Consider the following 24,388-nt stretch of genomic DNA (forward strand, 5'->3'; position numbering starts at 1 on the left):
ACTCTAAAGAACTAATTGGATGACATTATTTTTCTTGGAGGCATTTTGGATAGTTACATAATTAATGTTTATCTCTTTGCCAGATTTTTTTTTTTCCAGAACAGAAACCTGAAAAGAAACATTCCCTTGCATTAAGAGCTATTTCACTGTGTGACAACCAATTTTTGAATGTGAGAACAAGATCATCGTGTATTTTTGGGATAATTCTTGCTTAATAGTGATAATGCCAAGTGTTAAAATTATGGAACAATTTGATTCTTTGAAAATTACTATTTGCCTGCTCACCAGGTGGGAGCTGATGAGAACGTGGATGTAAAAATTAAACTGTTTTTAGCTTGTATAAAAAAAGTTAAAAAAAAAAAAAAAACTGTTTTGTGCTACTACTGAAGTTGCTTAGCTGTGGAAATGAGGTTATTGCAGGCACCTAGAATTTTATCTCCTTCACTTCCACAATGGGAAGAAATTCTCCAACAAGCACAGGAATCTGACTTTCTGATATTGAGACTCCTAGGCATCAAGCCCCATGGAAGGGGTGGTGATTACGTGAGCGTTGATGTTGATGTGGGCATCCTCTAAGCTGGACGCAGGGAGCAGGGAATGGCAGAAAGAATAGGCCCCTCAGGAGCCATGGGAAAATAAAGTGTTGGCAGCAGTGGTGGTGAGGGTTGGTGTCAGGGGCCAGGAAGAGGTGGTGAAGGGAGCATGTGCCTCAAGGCAGCCCTGGAACCCGCGGTCCCTGCAGTGAAGTCTTGTCTGCAGGGGACGTGGACTGCCATGCAGCGAGGCCCACAGACAGCCTAGACTTGGCTGCCTCAGAACTCTGGTGGACGTTGCAAATGGCCCCACAGCGTTGCAGTGCACATTCTTCAGACAGAAAGAAGACGCTTGGAACTGTTCCCGGCACAAAGCCAGCACCCTGTGAACAGTGGCCGCTGCTGTTGTGACTGAGTGCCGTCCAACTGGGGGCATTTGCTCTGCTCAGTTCACTTAATTGGGCCAGGAATGGGGTTGCCCGGCCTTCAACAAGTTTGACGGATTGAACGAGGACTCAGTCGATAATGTACTCTGTAAATATGCTCTCCCGGCTAGAGTGAGCAAAGCCCAGGGAGCGGGTGGTTTTTCAGTATTAGCCAGGTGTTTGTGGCGGGGCCAGCTGTGCGACTGCCAGAGCAAATGTGACCAGGAAGCCTCTGTCCCCCCAAGGTGGCCAGCGTTCCTGTTATACGTGCCGTAAGCAGAAGGTGGGCACTGCTGGGCAACTTGCTCATGTTCCTGTTTTCTGATTGGAAATTCAAGGTTTCTGAGCATCTTACATTGAATTTGTACATTGCTGAGACTGTACACATTTCAACACTTGTTTTTTTCTGCTTTTCGGATCTATACAACCTGGCATTTGGCCGTGGCTTCCAGGACAGGCTGGATGCAGAGTGAAGCCCTCTCCTCACTGTCAATGCCTGCCGATGTCTTTTTGTATAAACTTTGTATTTCTTGAGACTTTCAATTAGGTTTTTACATAACTAGACTTTTAAAATTGCCATGCACATAACTCTACCAGTTACAATCGTGAGCTAACATGGCTTTTTGGTTTTACTTTGATGAATGTTTAACATTTGCATCCTGGATGTGGGGGTGGAGGTCATTTATCTGCTTTTCATTTCCTTCTTGGTTCTACTTACCTGAAAGTCACTAAGGTGTGGAAGGCGTGGTACAGGGTAAACTGCAGGCCACACTGTGGCACGGTGGACAAGAGGCACAGGCTGCAGTGGTGTGCACAGTGGATGAGAGAAAAGAGGAGACTTCCATCCTCGAGGGAAACACACAACAATTTAAAAAACTGATCATCTAGCTTACATGAGGTCCAACAAATTCAGTTTGCAAAGTTTAACTTCCAAGTTAACTTAGTAATTTTTCCCCTAAGTCATTAATTTAGTAGCTTACGTTTAAATATATTTCTTTTGTCTAAAGCAAGTCATAAATTCTAAAATGAATGACTAAACATGTAACAATTTAGGCATACAGCACCTGAAGGCAAAACCGCCAGTATGCTAAAACATTGGACATAGATGCTTTAAAAATATAATGTAGCATTCTTGCAGTGCATGTGCTGTTAGCATGTAACTTGGTGAGTAGTTTTGAGCTATGTTTGTAGGAATGTGAATCTTGAATACTTCAGGGCACCACTGCAGATGTGTGCGTGAGATGTATAAATACTGAATGTTCTTCTCCCTTCCCTTAAATGAAAAGCATTAGCTCCCTTTTATTTTTATTTTTAATTTTATTTTTTTTGAAGTGGACTCTTGCTCTTGTTGCCCAGACTGGAGTGCAGTGGCACAATCTCAGCCCACTGCAACTTCTGCTTCCCGGGTTGAAGTGATTCTCCTGTCTCAGCCGCCTGAGTAGCTGGGATTACAGGGACCTGCCACCATGCCCGGCTAATTCTTGTATTTTTATTAGAGATGGGGTTTTGCCATATTGGCCAGGCTGGTCTCAAACTCCTGACCTCAGGTGATCTGTCCACCCCGACCTCCCAAAGTGCTGGGATTACAGGCGTGAGCCACTGTGCCCGGCCAGCTCCCTTCAGTAATGATTTATACAGTTTTTGCTTTTTGTTTTTTTGAGACAGGGTCTCACTCTGTCGCCCAAGCTGGAGTGCAGTGACGCAAATCTTGGCTGACTGCAGCCTTCACCTCCTGGGCTCAGGTGATCCTCCCACCTCAGCTTCCTGAGTAGCTGGGAATAGACACATGTCACCATGACCAGCTAATTTTTTTTTTTTTTTTTTTTTTTTTTTTTTTTTTGTATTTTTAGTAGAGACTGGGTTTTGCCATGTTTTCCAGTCTGGTCTTGAGCTCCTGGGCTCAAGCGATCTGCCCGCCTCGGCCTCCCAAACTGCTAGGATTACAGGCGTGAGCACCACATCTGGCCCATTTTTTTTTTTTTTTTTCCTTACAGGATTAGAAGTCGACTTTCAGAAAACTCTTCAACCTCGTAAACTTGATTTTCTACAATAATATGCCTCTAGGATTAAAACAAGATGGAAACAAAGAAGTATGTGTGGACTGCAGTTAAAAGTTTTCAACACAACATAGTTTAGGAGAGTTGACATTTACAAAGAGCAGGAGGCCCGTTCAGTGCCTTCTAGGCATTGGGAACGGCGGTCTGTGGGCGACCCTAACGTGTGCGGTGTCCTGAGACGTGATCGTGGTGCTCACGCTTTTACCGAGGGCCTCCCGGGAGTACCAGAGGCTCTTCTCCTGCAGTCGGCCAGCCGGGCAGCAGCTGCTGGAGAAGGAACAAACAGTAAAAGACAGATGTACACGGTGTTATTATGGCAGAGAGGTTAAAACCAGGCTCACTTTGTTCTCTCACTTTGTTCTTACAGTTTTAAAAAAACTAATAACGAAGTCCTTAAATATGTATTGCGTTTCAGGATTTTCAAGTAGTTGTGGGTGTGTCTGTCTCTCTCTCGCTCCCGTTCGGGTGCTCCCTGCGAAGAGAGCTCAGAGAGGCCACCTTTCCTTGTTGAGGTGACAGGGCCTGGAGAGGTGTGAACCCTGAGGTGGGGGGTTGACTGACTGGGGGGAGGCTGGGTCAGCGTGGGGATCCACCCCCACTCCACGTTCCTGTAGGGAATCCACAGTTCTAAGTCTTTGTGATATGGGTAAAATGAACCTGGAAGAGGTGTTATTTTTTCAGAAGTAAGTGCCATGCTATTTTTTCCTCATACTTCTCCGTGTTTAAGCAGCATTGAAAGATAAGGCACTAGTAGCATGTTGGTTTGGAAACAATCTTGTTGATTATTTTAAGTTGAATCTGATATTAAGGTTGTCTGGTAACAGAAGTTTTCCTTTAACAACATGGAACTCTGTTGAATCTGTTGCCCCATTGGCTGAGCCGTCTGAAGTCAGTGCGGTGGCACCTGAAGAGTCGGCTTCCGCTTGGAGGAAGCCGCTGGATTGGCAAGAGGCACCGTCCTTGATTGAGGGAGTGAGGCGCCTTTGCAGGGACCCCACTGCGGTTCTCTCCTGCCCCTGCAGCTCTCTCCTGCCCCCTGCTGGCTGGCCAAGCAGATACGCGACAGTGTGCTCAGCGTGAATGTTCACGGAGTAGGCCGAGGCTTTTGTTCCAGAAACATTGACTTCAGAAATGGCCCGCAGTGTGTGTTGAGCATGGCAAGAAAGACTTACGTGTGTCTTAAACCTCTTGAACAAAGCAAGTTGATGTTTCAAATGTATCTCGAAGGCTAATGACTTTGCTATGGTCAATATTCAGGAGAAAATAGGGTTTGATGAAATAGATAGGAGTGGCAAGTGAGGTGCTTGTGCCCCGTATGACTAAGCGATGTCCTGGCCATTCCACACCACGGCCTCTGAGCAGCCAGCGTGCAGATACTGGATCAATTTAGATGGGACTCCTGGAGCTGTCAGCCGCCCGGGAGAAGCACGAGGAGTTCTGTGTGCCCATGATCATGGTTCCTGCTACTGTGTCCAACAACGTGCCGGGTTCCGATTTCAGCATCAGGGCAGACACAGCCCTGAACACTATCACCAACATAAGTCCGTGTGCGCCCCGCCAGGTGGCGCTGGCTGACTCTAACCTGTGGGCCCCCGCCCTTTTTATCTACCGAGCGCTAGAAACAGCCTTTTACAAATATCCTGAATGAGAGCTTCTGGTTATTTCGCCGCCCTCCCCCCCCCCCCCACGAAAAGTAGGATTTTAGACTCTGAACATTTTTGATCTCACTCCCAAAAAGTTTTATCGCCTCTTCTTCTGTGTGGCCACCGGCGGGGACGTAGCCTGGCCAAGACCCCGGGAGTGCCCGTGAGTACCTACAGCGCTGAGGAGGGCTGGGCTGCAGTCTCCTGTGATTGCACCAGCATTAAAATCTGCTTTTTAAAAATTATTATTAATGCTGAGCCTAAATTTTCTTTGAGCCTCCAATACCCATTATGATGAACCCCTGCCTTGACGCTGAGGGTAGAAATTGAACTGAATATTTTGTAATTGTAGTCATTGTCCTGAACGCACCATTGCATTTGTTTTCTCTTTGGTCTTGGCTGTTGACCTCATTTTCCCCTTTGTAAAGTGGGGATGTTAAATTACATCTAAGGCAATATTGGGGCTAATTTTTTTGCCAAAAGACAATAATAAAACATAGAAATATATTCTTCTGTTTTTTGTTTTGTTTTGCTTTGTTTTCTTTGTTTTACTTTTCTTTTTTTTTTTTTTTTTTTTGAGACGGAGTCTCGCTTTGTGGTCCAGGCTGGAGTGCAGTGGCCGGATCTCAGCTCACTGCAAGCTCCACCTCCCGGGTTTACGCCATTCTCCTGCCTCAGCCTCCCGAGTAGCTGGGACTACAGGCACCCGCCACCTCGCCCGGCTAGTTTTTTGTATTTTTTTAGTAGAGACGGGGTTTCACCGTGTTAGCCAGGATGGTCTCGATCTCCTGACCTCGTGATCCGCCCGTCTCGGCCTCCCAAAGTGCTGGGATTACAGGCTTGAGCCACCGCGCCCGGCCTGTTTTACTTTTCTTTGTGAGACAAAGTCTTACTCTGTCACCCAGGCTTGAGTGCAGTGGTGTGATCTCGGCTCACTGCAGCCTCGACCTCCTGGGCTCAGGTGATCCTCCCGCCTCAGCCTCTCGAGTACCTGGGACCGCAGGCACGTGCCGCCGTTTCCGGCTACAAGAAATACACGCCTACCCCCACGTTTGTGTGTCACACTTGGTGATTCACGTGGGAGTCTGAAGATCCGTACCTAATGCAGGAAGTATTTCATTTTTAAAAAATTTGATGTCTAAAATTTTTCACTAATTCTCAAGTTTTAATTTTTCTTGTGCGACTTAGTTCTCACGAACATTTTTCAAAGTTTTCTATTTTGTTTTTGTTTTTTGTAAACCCTTGGCATGAAACTTATTTCTAGCGCTGGTAAATAAAAAAACAAGCTTTTAACATACAGCTCATATGGTAAGTAATGCTTAGCACTCGTTTCTTGCTTTTCTGAGCGTCTTAAACTTTCTTCACTTCCTTTGTGAAGGAAACCTGTCCAGGTCTTCCCGTGTTCACTGGCTTTGGGGGCAACGTTCACCTTATTTTTGGCAGTCACTAATCTCTGACCTAGATGTTGCTTCTGCTCTGCTCTGCTGGTGATGGGCGTCACGGCTTTGCTGCTGCAGGGCTGGCCCGGCTCTGGGCTTACCTTCGTGCTGGGAATGTGAACATGAGTGTGTTTCACAGAGAGGATTCCAGCATGGCTTTCACTGTTCTTTCACCTGCTTTAGCTGGATTTTTGGGTCTGTGAAAGTTGGGTGTGCAATGGGAGGGATTGAAGCTTCTTTTTTCACTAATTGTTACCTAATTGGAACTTACCCAGAGGGAATGGGTGGAGAATTTGAGAGCAGTCACTGCAGTTAGATGAGCATCTGAAGATGTGGGACAAAGCTGGTGTTGATCACCCTGTGACTTTTTTATTTTCAAGTTTCCACACAAAGCATAGATCCTTGTGGTGTGTGATGTACACTTTCAGGCATGAAGAAAATCTCCCTTTAATTCCAGGGTCCTCCGCTATAAATAACTTTTTTTTTTTTCAGATTGTAAATATGTAACAAACGTGTAGGGTCAAAATTTGAAAACCAAAATACGTGAGCCAGACACCCCGCAAATGATCAGTTCCACCCGCTTTGACTTCCCTTGGAGGGACTGTGTGATTTATTATGCGATTGTTTTAAATTCAGTTTTTCATTCATTCCAGTTTCTCAAAGCTAGGTTAAACAATTTCATTTTCTTTTCTTTTTTTTTTCTTTTTCTTTCTTTTTTTTTTTTTTTTTGACAGGGCCTCTGTTTCCCGGGCTGGAGCGCAGTGGTGCAATCACGATTGACTGCAGCGTCGACCTCCCAGGCTTAGGCGATCCTCCCACCTCAGCTTCCTGAGTAGCTGGGACTACACGTGCTTGCCACCATGCGTGGCTAATTTTTTGTATTTCTACAGAGACGAGGTCTCCCTGTGTTGCCCAGGCTGGTCTCAAACTTCTGGGCTCAAGCAGTCCCCCCGTCTTGGCCTCTCAAAGCCACAGGGGTTATAGGGATGAGCCACCGTGCTGGGCCTTAAGTTAACGGATTACAATAGAGAAAGAACTGGAGTGTGTAGTTAGTTGAGCCTCCCGTTGGCCAGGCACAGCCACCTTGGTAAGTGTTTGTGTGTGTCCTCATTGCCCTTCTGATCCCGAGCTCCGAGGAATGAGGCTGTCTTGGGAGTGCCGTGGTTCTAGCCTCGTGATGGGTGAGTGACGCCGGCTGATCGAGGTCACCCTGGCGAATGCTGCAGCTGCTCGGGAGCTGGGGCAGGGACGAGAAAGCCGCTGAAGATCCCTCTGTGGACCCCTAAAGGGAGAGGGGTCGAGATGTGAACATGGCAGCTGTTTTCTCCAGAGCCCTGTTTACTGATGGCCAAACAGGGTGAATCCTGAGAAGGTTTGGATTTGGGTCTGAACTGGGCTCGCCTGGCTGTAGAACACAGGAGCTGGTGGCGAACTCAGGAAATGAGGGCGTGAGGCGACTTGACGTGGATGGCTCTGGGTCCCTCCAGCCACTGTCCTGAAGCCGTCGGAGCCTGAGGATGTGTGGGAGTGAGCGTCTCTTTCCTGTCTGGCCAACACCCTCTGTGACCCGTGACTCATGGCCCGGCCCTGGGCAGCATTTATGTTTGAGGTCTGTGGATGGCTCCAGTTGTTCAGTAAATTTGGTGATTCTCATTGGGGTGATTGTGCCCCAGGGAATGTTTGCGCCATCCAGGGAGGTTTCTGGTTAGAACTGGGAGAAGGGATGCTCCCAGCACCTGGGACTGCGGACAAGGGACGCTGCGAAAAGTTCCTCCAAGCACAGGGCGGGCTCCATAGCAGGAGTCTGGCTCAGGACGTGGCCCTGTTGTGGTTCAGAAGCCCTGGGCGGATCTGATGTGGTGAAGTCGTCATCGTCACTTGTGATTTCCTTCTTGCCAGCATTGATGCTTAGCGGACGCCACAGCCCCTCAGAATCTATGTGGCGCTGGTGAGTGGGTCTTTCTGGCAAAACAGAATGAATGAAATACCTCAGAGCAGGTGTTACACATTCTCAGGATATGGCTGCAGGGAGTTTCGGTTGGACTCCTTTCACTCTTTAGTGCTGGCTGGTGCATTACTCTGTCCTGTAAGCTTGATCAGGTCACATCAGAAACAGTAGGTGCGTGCCACGCTGCTGTCAGGTTTCGCGAAGGTGGCGGTGACTACAGCCTTGTGAGTAATTCCTTGTCATAGTGGCCCTACTAAGGACCCAGGGGCCCGGCTGTGTTTGGTCTTGAGAGCTTTATGCTTTTCTGGGCAGGGTCTCTCCCCATCTTGAAGTCTTCCCTCCCCTTTTTTGGAGACTGAAGGAAGGAAAAGAGGAGCGACAGGGAAGAGGGGAGAGAGGATTTGCAGCAATGTGGCCATTCCCACAGATTTCAAGGCGGAGTTACGGAGCCGAGACACCCCCACCTGCCCTCTTGTGTGCCTCAGGCCCCTCCTGGCCCCAGGTCACCCACACCCTCTGGCTTCCAGCGAGAGCTTCTTGGAGAAGCAGCCAGCTCCCCGCGGCCAGTCTTGGTTAGTCCTGGGCTAGAGTATTCCACAGTAAAGGAGTGACATCACCTGTCTGAAGAGCATAAGGAGCCCCCCACGTGGTGGTGCTGACAGGGCCACATCCTGGGCACCAGGCCAGCCAATATCCCCAGATGAGTGTTTCTGGCTTGGAAGCAGGCTGGCATTTGGATTGAAGTCCTGCAAAAACTGCCATGGCCAGAGCCTGCAAGGCAGAGCCTGTACAGAGCAGCCCAAGAGCTGGGCATGTGCTGGGTCTGGGTGGACGCGGAGGACGTGCCATGGGGCACGGGGGCCCCTGCTCACAGCTCACCTCGTGGTCACCCAGCACTGACCCACCCATCTTACCCTGCTACCCACCATGCTGTGAACTCACCTGCCACGCATCTGCACCCACTGTCCGAAGCCCTCGGCCCACACGGGCTCCTGGCCTTGGGATGCTTTGGGTTGCACCAGGGCTGCAGAGCCTGGCTCTCTCACTGTCCAACTCTCCTGGGGAGATGTGGGCCCCGCCTTGCATCCCAACAGTAGCATTTCTGCAGCAGATGTGGGGATATTCACAGTAAGAGGGACACGTCCAAGCCATAAATAGTTGATTTTGCCACCAAGTGGATGACAAAAACACCTTGCTGTGTGGGGCCGCTTGGAGCTGGGAACAGTGGGCGTGTGGACCTTTCCTGTTACCTTGGTTAACACCCTGAGGTGGAGCCTGAAAAAGCCCGGTGTACACGGGCTCAAGAACCGCTCCCCTTTCTGACAACAGAGCCCATTTCCCAGTGGAACCTCAGAGCAGCAACTCAGGTTCTTGCTCGCCTGTGTGGCTTTGCGTGTGACTTCCCGCCGGAGAGCAGAGATGTGGCATGGGGCTGAGTGTGGCCCACCGGTAATCCAGCTGCCGGCCTCCTTCCCTGCCTGCGCGTGGAGGCTGCCTCTGCACGATGAAGGCAGTCACTTAGTGTGGTCCTTACAGCTGTGTGCCCCATCCCACTGATCGTGGACTGCCTACAGAAAGCTACAGGGACTGGCTTTGCCTTCAAATGTCCTGACCGCCCTGGCCTCGCTTACCCACGATGAGATGCCGAGAGCTGAGCTGTCCCGCTCGTGACTAACTTGCCGCTGCCTGCAAGCTGCTCTGTTGCCGGCCTCACACCCACCCTGCTGTGCTGCCTGCACGCCTCCCCTTTCAAGAGGACCTGGGCTGTGCCCAGGCAGTCCCCTGTGTTGCTAAGGCCTGTCCTGCTCCCACATGGCCTCCAGAGCTCCCCTTGGTCCCCTGACCCACATGAACCGGCTTCCCCTGATGACTCAGGTCCCTGCTGTCCCTTCCTGGACCTCAGTGGAGGCCCTGGGGCTGGCATGTGAGCACCCAGCACCCCCGCTAACTGCTTGGCCCTGCTGCTTCAGGCTTACAAGAGCACGTGCGACATGGCTGAGGCGCAAGGCCACCACCGGGAGCTTTGCATCCCCCTGTGTGTGGTGCCGGCCACGATTAACAACAATGTCCCAGGCACAGAAATAAGCCTGGGCACCGACACTGGCCTGACTGCTGTTGTCCAGGTAAGAGAACCCCGTTTCCTCCCATTGCTTTCTTTATTTTATTTTAGCAATTTGTTTCTTCTGTGCTAAGAATGAGCCAGATTTATTATTACTCTTCCCCCCCCCCCTTTGTTAGCTTGGCTTTATGTCAGTCACACTGGCCAGAACAGGGTAAATTTTTTAGCTTCTCTGCCTTAGGGAGAACCTGTCTTTATTGATTAAAAGTGAGATGATATATCCAGTCCTTGGGGTTGTGTTTCTATCCCACCTAGACTAGGGGAGTTTTGAGCACCATTTCTCTGGAGCCGGCCTCTCCCGCCTGCGTTGAGTAGCGAGGCTGCAGGGCCAGCTGTGGGAACCTGCAGGAAGGGGTTTGAGTGCCTGGTACGTACGAGCTCTGGGACAGAGCTGTGCCCACTGGGGGCCGCTGCCTGGAACCACAGCCTTCCTGGTGAGATGAGAGGATCTTTAAAGAGCCGAGATCATGCCCTCCTGGGCAGGCAGTTTCACCAACATGTGCTTTGGGAGGAGTGGATTCTGCCGGTCATGGGCGTGGTGCTGACACCCGCATGGTGGCCCCTCCGGTCCCTGATAAGCTGACCCACCTCTATGGTCATGAGCTGGACATGAGGACCTGTGGGAGTTCCACAGGCCTTTGCTGCAGAGAGGGTCCTCACTCGGCTGCAGACAGGACAGTGGCCACCTTGGCATGTGGGGTCATGTCAGTGGATTGGCCGCCGGGTGTCTCCTGGAGAGCAGCCACTGGCCTTTAGCTTCGATGTTCACGTCTGAACCAGCTCCGGAGTTTGCGGTGGAAACTCCCAGCCCTGTTGGAGACTCCTTAGTTCAGCTTGGCACAGAACCTCGGAAAACAGCAGTTCTGTTCCGGGTTCTTCCTTCAGAACTGAGTTCCAGTGCAGGGAAGGGAGCGGAGGGGTCGTGAGGTCGGCTGCAGCCTCCTGTGCCTCCCACTCGAGTTGAGGGCCATCTCTCTCCTGGGCTTCTCCCTGTCGCCTTCCCTGGTGCTGTGCTGGCCTCGCAGAGGCTGGCCTTGGCTCGTTCCCTGGACTTTCTTGGGCCCCCGCGCTTGACCCCTGTTCACTGAATGCCATTAGGGTCCAGCTATCGCTGGCTTCGCTCTCCTTTAGCACCTTGTAGATGTCCACATATGCTTCCACCCTCGCACCCGGCACGCAGCGCAGCACTACCCCGGCCAGCGGCTGTGCTTTGCTGCAGGTCCCTTGCTGTAGCAGGGATGGGAGCCCCAACCCCTGCCCCGTCTGGCCACCGACTTCAGCAGAGGCTCGGCTGCCGTGAAGGATACCAGTCATGGGAAAACTGGCCTCCCTGCAGATTCACAGAGCAAGGTGGTTCTCACAGAGAAGTCAGTGGCTTTTTTCTACCTTAACACTGTAGCCAAACGCCACCTTATCTTTCACCACCAATTTATATTTCTTAACACCCATGGAGCAAAGTGCTGGTGATGTTTGAACTGTAGCCTGGGGCTCTCGCTCCCATGGGACTCCTTGGGGAATTTCCTAGCAGGATCGTGTGTGTGCCCTTGCAGGGGGTTGTGTCTGCTGGGCACATCCCATTGTGTGGCAAGAATGGCTGAGGTCACAGGCTCTGCCTGACGAGTGCCACTCACAACTGCTGTCCACGCAGGGCCACGCTTGGGATTGGCCGCCTTCTTGTCAGTGCTACTTTGACTAATTGCCTGAGGCACGGCCGGAGTGACTTGCTATTTTTAGAAGCTAATTCAGGCTTCAGATGCCATCTAGGTAATGAGGAGAGTGTTCAGGAAAGCTGTATCTAAGCTCCAGCAACGGCAGACTCTTCCGTCCCAGCTGTCACTGCATTTACACTCAGAGGAGCACACGGTTGGGGGCATGGCTCAGCTGTCAGGGCTCCACTGTTCCACACACCCACAGCTGCAGCCTGGCGGGACCAGAACTCAGACACGTTTGGGCACAAATCAGCCTCTTGGGAGAGCTGCTTTGCCTGCAGAATTCTTTTGCCATTAAGCAGCTGTCATTCTTTGAATGAGTGACAGTAATTCCCCACCTCAGGGTGGGCTGTGGGGGAGATTCAGTTGGAAAAATAACCCATGAGGCTTTGTGCCTCTGGAGGTCCTGATGCCCCACCCACATTTTCCTTCCCATGCCCGGGATGCTCTAAGACAAAGGGCAAATCTGAAAGCCTTACTGCATCTTAAGTCTTAGATCACAATGAGAGAGAGACCCAGTACAGGTGGAAAAGTGAAACCCTCAGAATTCTGCACTGGCCCTTCAAGAAGGCAGTTACAGGTTCTTTGGACCCTTGACGGGTTTCTGTCCTCTGTCCTTCCTAAGCACAAAGACGGGAATTCTTCCCATTGCCTGTTTCTCCCCCCATCTCGGCTTCTACACAATGCAAAGTGGCCCTCTAACTAGAGCCCGTGTTCAGTTTTGAATACATCAACCAATTATTTTGGGAGGAAAAGAATCTTCCAGAGAAACGAAGTATAGGTTGGAATGGTTTAATCAAGCCTGTGTTTATTCAACAAAGTGTGCTTTGAAATTTCATTCGAAGTACTCAAGTGAAAATTTCCCGTGGGTGTTAAACTTTAGTGAACAGACTCTCATGTGGCTCCTAGTCTCAAGCCCACACCCCCACTTCATCCTTTTACTCTTGGGTGAGTCCCACGGAGGCCGGTTAGGGAATCCTGCAGGATCAGCCCTTGACCCAGATGGACGGACGGATGGCTGGATAGACGGACAGCTGGCTGGCTGGCTGGGGAATACTGTGCTTGTGTCATTCAGAGACAAGCATTTCTTGAGCGCCTTCTGTGGGGGGCTCGGCCGGGTCCTGCTGATGGTGCAGTGGTGTAAGCCCAGCCCACAGTTCCTGCCCTCATGGAATGTGCAGCCTAGTGAGGACTGCAAGTCACATAACCACGAGGTAACTGCAGGGAGAGACACCGGGGTGATTTCTATGAAGAGAGGACATGGGGTGCCCCGAGAGCCCCTGACAGAGGGAACTTTGTGGTCCTAGAAACCAGGTGATGTTTTCCTAAGGAAATGGCATTTCCCTCTGGGTCAGAGCTGAGGAAGGTGCCTGTGTGTGTCCCGTGGCCGCTGTGACCCTGACCACACACCTGGGGCTGGAAAATAATCATCACTCTCCCACAGTTCTGGAGGGCGGGAGCCATGGGCTGAGGCCAGAGTGTGTGCTCCAGGAGAGTCCCTCGTGGCCCATTCAGGTGCCCAGAGCCCCGGGCCTTGCACGCCTTGTTCCCTGGCACCGCCTCCTCCCATGTGGGTGTGCAGCATCCTACTCCAGGGCCTCTGCACCCCTCATCTGCCGATGCAGGTGGTGGCACTTAGGGCCCACCTGGGTAGTCCTCAGGATTCACCTTTATCACCGCATGAGGGAACATTCCCAGGTTCCAGGCATTAGGACCGGGATTCCTTTGGGGGCTGCTCTCCCGCCCACCACTGTGCCTGAATGTGATGCACATAGCGGCCAGCATATGCAGAGGCCCCAGGAGGACCTGGGGTGGCTGGAGCTAGAGCGGACCTGGTGTCAGAAGTGGGCGGGGCCAGGGATTCCAGAGAAAGGCTTAACGTGTACTTGAAGTGAGCAAAGGGTTTTGAATGAACCAAGAACTGGATCAGATTTATGCTTTTTATATAGATGGGTCTCCAGTCTGTGTGAACAGATTGGAGGGGGCCAGGGTGGGAGCTGAGGCCCAGGCAGAGGCTTTGCAGAGTGCCAGAAGAGGGCGCTGTAGCCCGGACTGAAGTGTGGGTGGGAAGGCAGCAGATGCATTTCTCTGCTGTTTTTCTCCCTGCTGAGCTTGGGTCCTCGTGGAGGGCGGATGGCAGACATTTCACTCTGGGACCTCATGCCTATGCATCCGAAAGACCCCCAGGCGCCTGGGTGTAAGAACCATCATCTGCCTTGGAGTAGAGTTTCTATAAATGTAACATTCACCGATGGATGGAAGACGGCCACAACTCTAAAATCACGCTTTTCAGAAGAAAATAGAAGAGCACAGCTGTTCCCATGGACAAAGCTGGCAGGTGACAGCCCCGTAACTTCTCAGCTCACACCTAACAGTGTCCGCGTCTGGTGAAAGCTGCTTCAGCAGGGACAGTCGAAGAGCAGCATGGAGTGAGCTGGCTTGTGGGGTCGTCTTTTCAGGCTCCTCCTATGGGGCCTGGGAGAAGGGAGCGGCAGATGGCCAGGTCCCCACCACAGGTCATCGAGGTCACCTCCAGGTGGCTGGTGGGGGGGGGGAGGCATGTTCACATCCACTCCGAGGCACATCCCGGCTGCTGCACACCCTTCACCCCTGTGCGATGCTGGGACCGCATGCTCAGGTGCGGTGTGGGGCCTTGCTGCACTCACTGGTAGGGGAGCTCTGGGATGGTGGGTGCACCCTGGCCCTGGGCTGGAGTGACTGATCTCTTCTCTGACCAGACCTGCGACCGCATCAAGCAGTCCGCCAGCAGAACCAAGCGGCGCGTGTTCATCAAGACCATGGGCGGCTACTGTGGCTACCTGGCCAACATGGGGGGGATCGCGGCCGGAGCCGATGCCGCATACATTTTCGAAGAGCCCTTCGACATTGAGGATCTGCAGGTATGTGACGGGGCTGGCCTCAGGGGACCGTCCCCTTGGGATCCTCTCGGTGCTGCGGAGCAAATCATCGTGTCTAGGGTGGTTTGCTTTTCGAGGGGGCATGCAGACGGAGGTGCTACCGAACACGCCACGCTTGATGCCCTTTGCATCGACCAGGTGCCTCTCCCGAGTGTCAGGTGATGGCGGACGTGCCTGGTTGAGGACACCTTCTAGTCTCTTGTGTGAAACACAAGCTTGTTTTTTTGATGTAGTCTGTTGTGTAATGTTTTCTCCCTTCTGTCACAAACGATTTGAGTGCCTCCACTGACAGTCACCACCCACGTCTGCGACTGGCTCTGGAGCTGGCTGCAGCTTCTTTTAAGTCTTGAGGCCTTTGGTGCTGCATCTGCCTCTAAACTGACACAGACACGGCCGTGGTTTCTTGGCATCTGTGGCTCTTTTAGGGAAGGGTGTCGCCGACCCCGGGGTCTGCCCTTGCTTCGACGGCACAGCAGAATCCAGGCCTGGACCCTGCAGTGTTCAAAGTTGCTAAACTCCATGCAGGAGGACAGGCCTTGGCAGATAAAATGCAACTGAACAATTGTCTTTAGTTAGTTATATAAATAAATATATGTTACATATTGCTCTGTCACCCAGGCTGGAGTGCAGTGGCACGATCTTGGCTCACTGCAACCTCCGACTCCCAGGTTCAAGCCATTCTCCTGCCTCAGCCTCCCGAGTAGTTGGGATTACAGGTGCATGCCACCATGCCCACCTAATTTTTGTATTTTTAATAGAGATGGGGTTTCACCATGTTGGTCAGGCTGGTCTTGAACTCCTGACCTCGTGATCTGCCCACCTTGGCCTTCCAAAGTGCTGGGATTATAGGCGTGAGCCATCGTGCCCGGCACCGTTGTCTTTTAAAAAGTTAGGATATTACTTGTTTCTGAGCCAAATAGATCAAGTAAAAAGGGCCTTGGTGTTGTCACTAATTATGTGACATGTGAATCATGAATTTCTTCACTGTGTCAAAGTGACTACTTGTGGAGTCGTTCACTGCATTGTGATGTTTCTGTCAGCAGTGGGTCCCATAAGATGATAATGGAGCTGCCCCAAACAGGTGTACTGTTTTTTTAATCTTTTATAAAATTTATATATATATATATATATATATATATATATTTTTTTTTTTTTTTTTTTTTTTTTTTTGAGACGAAGTCTTGCTCTGTAGCCCAGGCTGGAGTGCAGTGGCCGGATCTCAGCTCACTGCAAGCTCTGCCTCCCGGGTTCACGCCATTCTTCTGCCTCAGCCTCCCGAGTAGCTGGGACTATAGGCGCCCGCCATCTCGCCCGGCTAGTTTTTTGTATTTTTTAGTAGAGATGGGGTTTTGCTCTTTTCTGCTGAGAGCGCCGAGTAGAACATTGTCATGAAAATAAATAAGGAGCAATAGAGCCGTGAATGAGCGCTAGGCCAATCACGGAATTATCGTCTTCAGAGGGACCCTGTTGATTCTGGAAGGCGTTTCTAGTGGCTGCCATGAGGGCTGCTCACCGTGCCCTGCGCTCAGCATTCATCGCTGCAGACGTGCTCTCCCCGCCTGGGGGAGGCTCCCCGAGACCTGAGCCGTGAGAGCTTGCAACCTCCTTGGCCACACTCACCGCCACACTTGGTTGGCACTTCCCGCCCTGCAGGGCCTGGCACACAGTGGGTGCTTAGCATAAGTTTATTGCCTGATTAACAAAATACTCTTTTCCAGTCCAATGTGGAGCACCTGACGGAGAAAATAAAGACCACCATCCATAGGGGCCTTGTGCTCAGGTGAGTGAGAGACCAGGGCTGATCTTACGGTCACTGTCACACCGCGGTTCTTAGGTTCTGGTGACTTTGGGCTGGATGAGTGGTCATTTCTTTGCCGCTGGAGTGCACTACACACTGGGCATATGCAGAAGAGAGTTGTGGTGCGTTGCTCTAAAGACTTTCTTGCATTTAGACAACTAAAACTTTTGCTTTATAGTCTTACTCTATTAGATATCTCGCAATCATTTCTCTAACACCTGATGTTTATGAAGGAAGAAGGAAATACAGTCATCCCTCTTAGCCTCAGGGAATGTGTCCCAAGACTCCAGTGGGTACCTGGACCTGGGGATAGTACCCGCCCCCTGTATACATGAGGGGGTGGGTGCTGATAACCATCTGATAACCAAGGCGGCTACTGAGTGACTCAGGGGCAGGAGGCACAGACAGCATGGAGACTTTAGGGCACAGGGATGATTCACGTTCTGGGTGGGACAGCAAGACAGCACAAGATTTCATGACTCCCTGTTAGCCGGGCTTAGGTGAAATCGACATCCTGGGTCGGTTTGTTGTGTCGCATATGTTGTCACTATACAACAAAATAATCTGGAGTATACGCATACTCCCAGTTAGCTGGGAGACTTTTTTTTTTTGAGACAGTCTTGCTCTGTTGCCCAGGCTGGAGTGCAGTGGTGCAATCCTGGCTCACTGCAACCTCCACCTTCCAGGTTCAAGAGATTCTCCTGCCTCAGCCTTCCGAGTAGATGGGTGTACAGGCGCCCACTACAACGCCCAACCAATTTTTGTATGTTCAGTAGAGATGGAGTTTCACCACGTTGGCCAGGCTGGTCTCAAACTCCTGACCTCAGGTGATTCGCCCACCTTAGCCTCCCAGCATGCCAGGATTACAGGCGTGATCCCCACCGTGCCCAGCCAAAACATCTAAACTTTTAAGTCATGCCAAACAGCAGCAGCTTTAGGCTTCTTTTGTTGGTGCGGTTTGAGTAATGGGGATTTTAAGGGAACTGTCAGCTTTCATGAAAACAGTGACACCCCCATCACTTGGAAATGCTTATTCAAACTAAACATGGCATCAGGTTAAAAACTGGAGCGTCCTAAGATTTAAAAAGGATTATCAGACATGTAAGATACTTGACACTCACCCTCAAATCAGAATGACCTGGAATAAGCTGCATGCGGGCACACGCATGTTATGAGTTGAGCCTGGGACACAGCGGTCCAGGATTCCTAACTCCCACGCACTCCTCCTTCACCACCTCCTATTCTTTATACTTTTAAACCAGAGCCCGTGAACTTATTTCAGAGAGCTCATGAATCGCCTGAAATGATGAAATAGTAGGCGTCTGTGTGACTTTGTCAAAGAATCCACAACGGTTATCAGATTCTTAAAGCTGTGACCCATCCCCACCCCAGATGAGTTTACGAAATCTTGATTTAAGATTTTAAAATATTGGAGATGGTTAGTTGACTCGTTCCATTTATTAAAACCCTTCTCTTACTGGGCAGGGGGGAACACTTGATACTTTTGCTTAACAGGCTGAGTTCAGGCTACAGGAATCACAGATTTTGTTTTGTTCTGTTCCAGCTATCCCTAAAGACTTAGAAACAAAAACATGAATTCTGTGAAACAGAAATCATCATTTCTATTTCACAGCAAAGTGTTACTGTATAACTGATATTTCATATGACTCTAACCACCAACAGGGTGGGGCACCTTCTCCATTTGATAGAAACTTTGGAACCAAAATCTCTGCCAGAGCTATGGAGTGGATCACTGCAAAACTCAAGGAGGCCCAGGGCAGAGGTAAGGGGTCCGGGGAGGGAGGCCATCTGCCTTGGTGAAAATGCTGTCCTATCGGGGAGAAGTAGGCTGCTGGTTCCTTCTTCAGTTCAGTACCGAGCTGCGTGTGATGTTCTAACTCCTGCTGGTCTCTGAGCATTGCTATTTAACCAATCTTGGATTCCTGGGTGTGCATGACATGTTCTCTTTTATCACTGCTAGATTCAACCTGAAGTTCTTTTGTGCAGGCTTTTTGCTCTGGAAATCCTGAGCATCAGCCCACAGTTTCCCTCACAGTTGAAGTGGGGTCTTCTATTTCTTGGATGTTTGGTAGGACAACCTCCTTGTGACCCCATCCATCAGAACTTCCAGTTTTGAGGAAGATTTGGCTGCTGAATGAATTGTTCGTGTTTGTAGAACTATGCATGTTTTTCCTTAAATCAGTTTTGTAACTTACATATTCTAACAATCTTTAGATAAGCTGAAAAGTTTTAGAAAACATGACACATTACTCTTGTTAATGGTTCCAACGTGGCTGGTCCCTACTCATTCCTGAGTGGTTATTTGTGCCAGCATCTTTCTCACCCCCACCCCCCTCAGCTTTCTTCAGTCATACCAGACGTGTGCTTTTATTAGGGCAAACCATTATCACTGCCAATGTCCGAGTTAGAAGAATGACAGTCTACAAAAAACAGTGATGTGAATAGTTTCAATCGGTTTGTCTTTTTGAAGAACTGACTGATTCTTTCTACATCCATTTTCTCTTGCTAATTTAGCTACGGATGCTTCTCGTGCCTCAGTGTGTGTATATGTGAGCATCAATTTCTTATTAGTGTTTTGCCATAATTTAAGGTAATTTCCTTATTCCACTATTTAGTGAAAAATTCTCTCCACTGAGAGAAAAAACAAAAGCTGCTTTCCAGGAAGCCATCAGGGTGATCCCACAAGAGCAGAGCTGTGCAAGCCCAGGCCGGGCGCTGGCCACACTGCACAGCTGTTCTCAGCCTCCCCCAGGCTTCCAGGCCAGGTTCAGCACAGTGCCCAGGAATCTCACCCCGTGATTCTGCTCCCCCAGCTGCCCATGGGACAGGGCAGTGTTAATCTGTTTTTAAACCTTTTATAGGAAAAACATTGACCACCGATGATCCCGTTTGTGTGCTGGGAATCAGCAAAAGAAATGTTATTTTTCAACCTGTGGCAGAGCTGAAGAACCAAATGGATTTTGAGTAAGTCGGGGTCTTATTGCCTTAGCAAACCCAGCCAATGTGAGTACAGGACAGGGGAATGGCCATTGCTGTTGCGTTCGGCAACTCATTCAGGGGTTTGAGGAACTAGCTTTTCTGAAGCTCAGTTAAAAAATACTAGGTCTTGGCCAGGCACGGTGGCTCATGCCTAAGATCCCAGCACTTTGGGAGGCCTAGGTGGGTGGATCACTAGGTCAAGAGATTGAGACCAGCCTGGCCCACATGGTGAAACCCCGTCTCTACTAAAAATACAAAAAGTAGCCTGGCGTGGTGGCGCACACCTGGAGTCCCAGCTACTCAGGAAGCTGAGGCAGGAGAAACCGCTTGAACCTGGGAGGCAGAGGTTGCAGTGAGCTGAGATTGCACCACTGCTCTACAGCCTGGTGACAGAGCAACAAACTACCACTAGGTCTTTGGGAAGAATTTTTAGAAATATAAAAACAATGGTTTTGTTTGATCTTGAAATTGGCTTTATCATCTAGTTGATTCAGCCGACCCTACAACCCCCGTGTTTCTGGCAAGACCACTTGCTGTGCTGGCCGTGGCATCTCCCAGCCTCACTGCTGTCCCCCCTTCCCTCCACAGGCACAGGATTCCCAAAGAACGGTGGTGGCTCAAGCTGCGGTCCCTCATGAAGATCCTGGCCAAGTACAAGGCCAGCTACAACGTGTGAGACTCAGGCCAGCTACAGCACGTGCAGCCCTGGAGCCTCTAATCCAGTCCCACCTGCACGTGCCTGCAACCTGGACTCACCGTGGACCATCTGTTTTTGTAATACTTAAGTTATTGATCAGCACTTTATGCAGGTATTGACATTAAAACCTAATCAGTGAGCACCTGTCACCGCCCATGTGCCCCACCAGCTCCAGTGTGTGCTGTCTGTGGACTGTCTCATGCTTTCAGATGTGCGTATTAAACATTTGCCTACAACTCCAAGTAGGGTGGCTACTAAGGGTTTTCTCAGCAGTTTTGTGGGCAAAGATTATCAAAATATTTTTATAGGGATCACTGAACTATGCGCAAGTCATAAAAGGAGAACAAAGCTAGTAGTTTACACAGGACAAGGGGAATGCCATGTTTACTTACTGTTACATATTTGTCACGTGTCAGTTTCCATCCAGAGCAGCAGGCCAGGACCCTGGGCCTGGACCCCAGGCTCCTGCTCTCCTTAGAAAGTAAAAGAGAACACATGAATCTTATCTACTCAGCCTCTTGATTGCAATCCTAGCTGCATGTTAAAACCACCACGGTGGGGGTTTGAAAAATCTGATAGCCAGCTTCTCGTCCAGTCCAAGCCACGGTCCTCACTGGGCCCTAATTTGGAACTCTCCAATGACTCTTGCCAGAGTAGACATGGGTGCTGGGGTGACAGCCCTGCCACCCTCGTGGGCCCCCCTCCTGTAGGGACAGTGTTTCTGCCTCAGTTCTAGACTGCAAGAGACCACAGCTGTACCTCAGAAACGTGGGCGGAGAGCTGTATGGAGGGAGAGGAGACACCAAAAACCAGCTGTTTGGGAAATCGGAGTCCAACGGCCAAGAGCTGGCGTGGAGGCTTTCCTTTCTGGCTCTGTAAAGACGAAGCGAGCACTTACTCACCCCAGCCCCTCTGCTTCTCAGGGACTGCTTCCATTCAGCCGCCCTGTTGAACTTCCGTCTGTTAGGAGGATGCTCCCACAGGGCCTCGGTGTGATCAGTTTCATGAATCAGCACAGGCGGAGGTAGGACACCTTTGTGTGCCTTTTCATTCTACTTCTGCTTTTTAATAAAGGCCCTAAATGCTACTTAAAATAATGACTCAAGCAGAGGTTAAGTCAGAGTTGCCCTTTTAGATTCTTAAATATTCTAGAACTAATGAGGTAAAACTAGCCTTTGTCAGTAGAAAGTAAATTATATGTGGTGCATCTTTGGCACTTTGTGCATAACTATTTCAATGAATGTCTTCCTTGTTGCTCTTAAGACTGACTTGCCAGTCAGTGGCAAAACCTTAAGAATGACATAATGTTCTTGGAAAAAGCAGTAGCATTTCTGACTTTTCATATTCAGCTCTAGAGGCCGATTTTCTCAGGGGCTCCTGCACAGTCGGGCGTGCCAGGGCCACTCATCTGATGATCCAGGATGGGTCCTTGGCGATTTTGGGGTTCTCGGGTCCGAGTATGGCCAGGCCGTGCATGCTCTTCCCAGTGCCGAGAACCCGAGGGGAAGGCAGGCGAGGTCAGCGAGGACTGGCTTCTGCGTCAGTGCCGTTAAGGCCTCCATTCCCAGACACCGTCTCCCCCGCTCCTCACTCACCTATAGCTGACAGTGAAGAGCTGCTCCCTGTGGGCCTGCTTCATCTCATCTGAGAGGCCGTACAAGAAGAGGTCCATTCCTAGAAGACAAACTACAGGCACAGTGGGCTGTGCATTTGTGTCCCGGAGTGAGGCACCCCCTGCGAGGTGGGGAGTAATAGCCACCCCCCTCCCCCCGCCTTGGCTATTAGGAGCCATGGTGGACTCACAGCCTGTTTAGGATATTGTGAGTAGTATCATCTGCCCCTCTGGAAATAATGAACTGAATGGGAAACATCCAGGCCCCGAGACCCACTCAGGAGCAGAAAACGGGGAAGGAGCCTTGAACAGACCCTCGGGAGGGCAGTCAGCAGGAGCCATGGAGGCCACCAGGAGGGAGGAAGGAAGGCAGGAAGGGAGGCCAGAGGTGACGTGGTGGGGAGAGGAGACGTGGCCAGAGGCAACGTGGCCAGGGAAGGAGATACGGCTGGAAGGAAGTGACAAGAGGGGTCTCCAGGCCTCAGACTGTGCCTGATGTATGGATGACATTTTAACTAAGATGTTATATCTAAAGTAGCAATTTAGAACCATTGTGTACATTTAAAGCACGGTACAAATATAGCACATTTCCCAAACCAAAGAACAGTGCGTTGAAGGAAGAAATAGCAGCTCACCAATAAAATAAAAGTGAGTCAAGAAAAAATTCATTTAAGATCAGAAATAGATCCTACAGCTCTTCTAGTCCAATCCCCACCCTAACATGAATGGGGGGAAAAGGGAAGTAGATTCTAGTCAGTCAGAATTAAAGGCAAAACTGATCCACTTTACTTTCTACTTGACAGAAAACAAGAAGCTCATCAAGGAAATCCCTACGAACAGTAGCTTTAGGAGTCCCCAAAATGCAAAATTCACCTTCAAATTAAATCAACTGCTAAGTGTGTATAAAGTTATTGTTTTCATTATTGCCTTCCTCATTCCCAGGGGCTTTTTTAGAGCTTGTTTCCCCCTAATTGCCTCCAACACACCCAGGAAATTTAAACCTCACAAGTAAACCGTGTCTCGATTAACACACAGCGTCCTTTAGGAGCAGACAGTCCATTGCTCTAAGACGTTCTTGTCACCTAAGCACTGAGTACAGCCTGAGAACGCACAACATGCACACACACGAACTCGGACAAACAGGTGAGATGTGGCACATGAGGAAGACGAGAAAAATGAACTTCACTGACACCCCAGATCCATGAAGAAGTGACACACGCAGCCTGCTCGGGTGCCAGTGACTCCTCGAAAACAGCCAAGGGCAGCATTTGGAGAAGCAGCACCGCAGGCCAGGAGGGTCTGGGGGCTTCAGAGGGGAGGGGTGCCCCCGACCAGGTGCTGGGGGCTTCAGGAGGGAAGGGCGCCCCAATCAGGTGCCGGGGCTTCAGACGGGAAGGCGCCCTGACCAGGTCCTGGGGGTGGCAGGACAAGCCCTGGGTCCCCTCGTCACTTTTCACTCCCTACCCCCGAATCTCGCCCTGAAGTTGCAGCAAGTCCAGGTATTCATTTACCCATAAAATTAAGTATCTGTGAGTAACACAAGTCACTAATCCACAGATATCCGAGTCCACAGATATCTCCCAGAGATGCCACCATCCATTCTGGTAGAAGAGCAGCCCAGGGGCCCACACTGCTAGGAAGGGAGACTGTCTTCAGCCTGACGCTGCAGAATTCTCAACACAAAGTCTACCTTCTGGAACCATGCATCTCCTACAGAAGCAACTAGCGGCATACAGGGTTTTTAAAAATCTGTTTTTTCTTAAGACAGTCTCACTCTGTCACCCAGGCTGGAGTGCAGTGGCACAATCTCAGCTCGTTGCAACCTCTGCCTCTGGAGTTCAAGTGATTCTCCTGCCTCGGCCTCCCGAGTAGCTGGGATTACAGGCGCCTGTCACCAGGTCCGGCTCACTTTTTGTATTTTCAGTAGAGACAGGATTTCACCCTGTTGGCCAGGCTGGTCTCGAATGCCTGACCTCATGTGATCCACATGCCTCGACCTCCCAAACTGCTGGGAATACAGGCAAGAGCCACGGTGCTTGGCCCATATAGCTGTTTAAATTTGACTAAAACTAAATGCAATTAGAAGTTCAGTTTCTCATTTGCACTTCAAGCATTCAGTTACCCACAGGCGGCCACGGACCAGAGGCTGGTAGAGATGTCACACTCCACACTGCAGAAGGATCTACGGACGAAGTGGCTCTAAGATCATCTCGGCATCTTTATATCGAAGCTACTGAAGTTTTACTCTGCTTATTATAGACATCAGCATTCTCTCATTTAAAAATGTCAGTGCTATTGCAATGATCAGATCAGTGACTTCCCAGCACCTCTTCTCTTCCTGTACAGATAACTGCAGAGCATCTGCACTCTGCCTCCACACTAAGGGACAGCAGAAGCCTCCGTGTAAAATCGGGGAGAAAAAAAAATGAATCCCTAGTCCCTCTCTCCCTACAATTTTGTGAAGCGTCTCTTAATATTCAGAATAACAGC

General features: G+C 50.2%; 1 protein-coding gene and 1 long non-coding RNA gene across 10 annotated transcripts in view; one reads left to right on the forward strand and one right to left on the reverse strand.

Moving 5' to 3' along the window:
• The window catches only part of LOC135964647 (ATP-dependent 6-phosphofructokinase, platelet type-like), a 46,179-nt gene extending 23,374 nt beyond the window's left edge, over positions 1–22,805 (forward strand). For 2 of the 9 annotated variants that reach the window (XM_074000293.1, XM_074000292.1), the window contains 4 exons: positions 14,612–14,773; positions 18,273–18,372; positions 19,472–19,574; positions 20,178–22,805. In XM_074000293.1, the coding sequence (XP_073856394.1) occupies positions 14,672–14,773; positions 18,273–18,372; positions 19,472–19,574; positions 20,178–20,265 (393 nt within the window). In that variant the 5' untranslated portion in view covers positions 14,612–14,671 and the 3' untranslated portion in view covers positions 20,266–22,805. Of the gene's footprint in view, positions 1–6,831; positions 10,169–14,052; positions 14,212–14,611; positions 14,774–16,509; positions 16,572–18,272; positions 18,373–19,471; positions 19,575–20,177 lie in introns of those variants that run through there. The other 7 variants (XR_012417062.1, XM_074000291.1, XR_012417064.1 and 4 more) reach the window with 7 other exon arrangements.
• The window catches only part of LOC135964648 (uncharacterized), a 39,490-nt gene continuing 31,648 nt past the window's right edge, over positions 16,547–24,388 (reverse strand). The window contains exons 2-5 of the long non-coding RNA XR_010577170.2: positions 21,882–21,972; positions 21,046–21,159; positions 20,679–20,759; positions 16,547–16,685 (exon numbers count right to left, since the gene is read on the reverse strand). This is a non-coding gene — a long non-coding RNA (uncharacterized lncRNA). The remainder of the gene's footprint in view (positions 16,686–20,678; positions 20,760–21,045; positions 21,160–21,881; positions 21,973–24,388) is intronic.

This window comes from Macaca fascicularis, chromosome 8, assembly GCF_037993035.2.
Source record: "Macaca fascicularis isolate 582-1 chromosome 8, T2T-MFA8v1.1".
Taxonomy (NCBI): domain Eukaryota; kingdom Metazoa; phylum Chordata; class Mammalia; order Primates; family Cercopithecidae; genus Macaca; species Macaca fascicularis.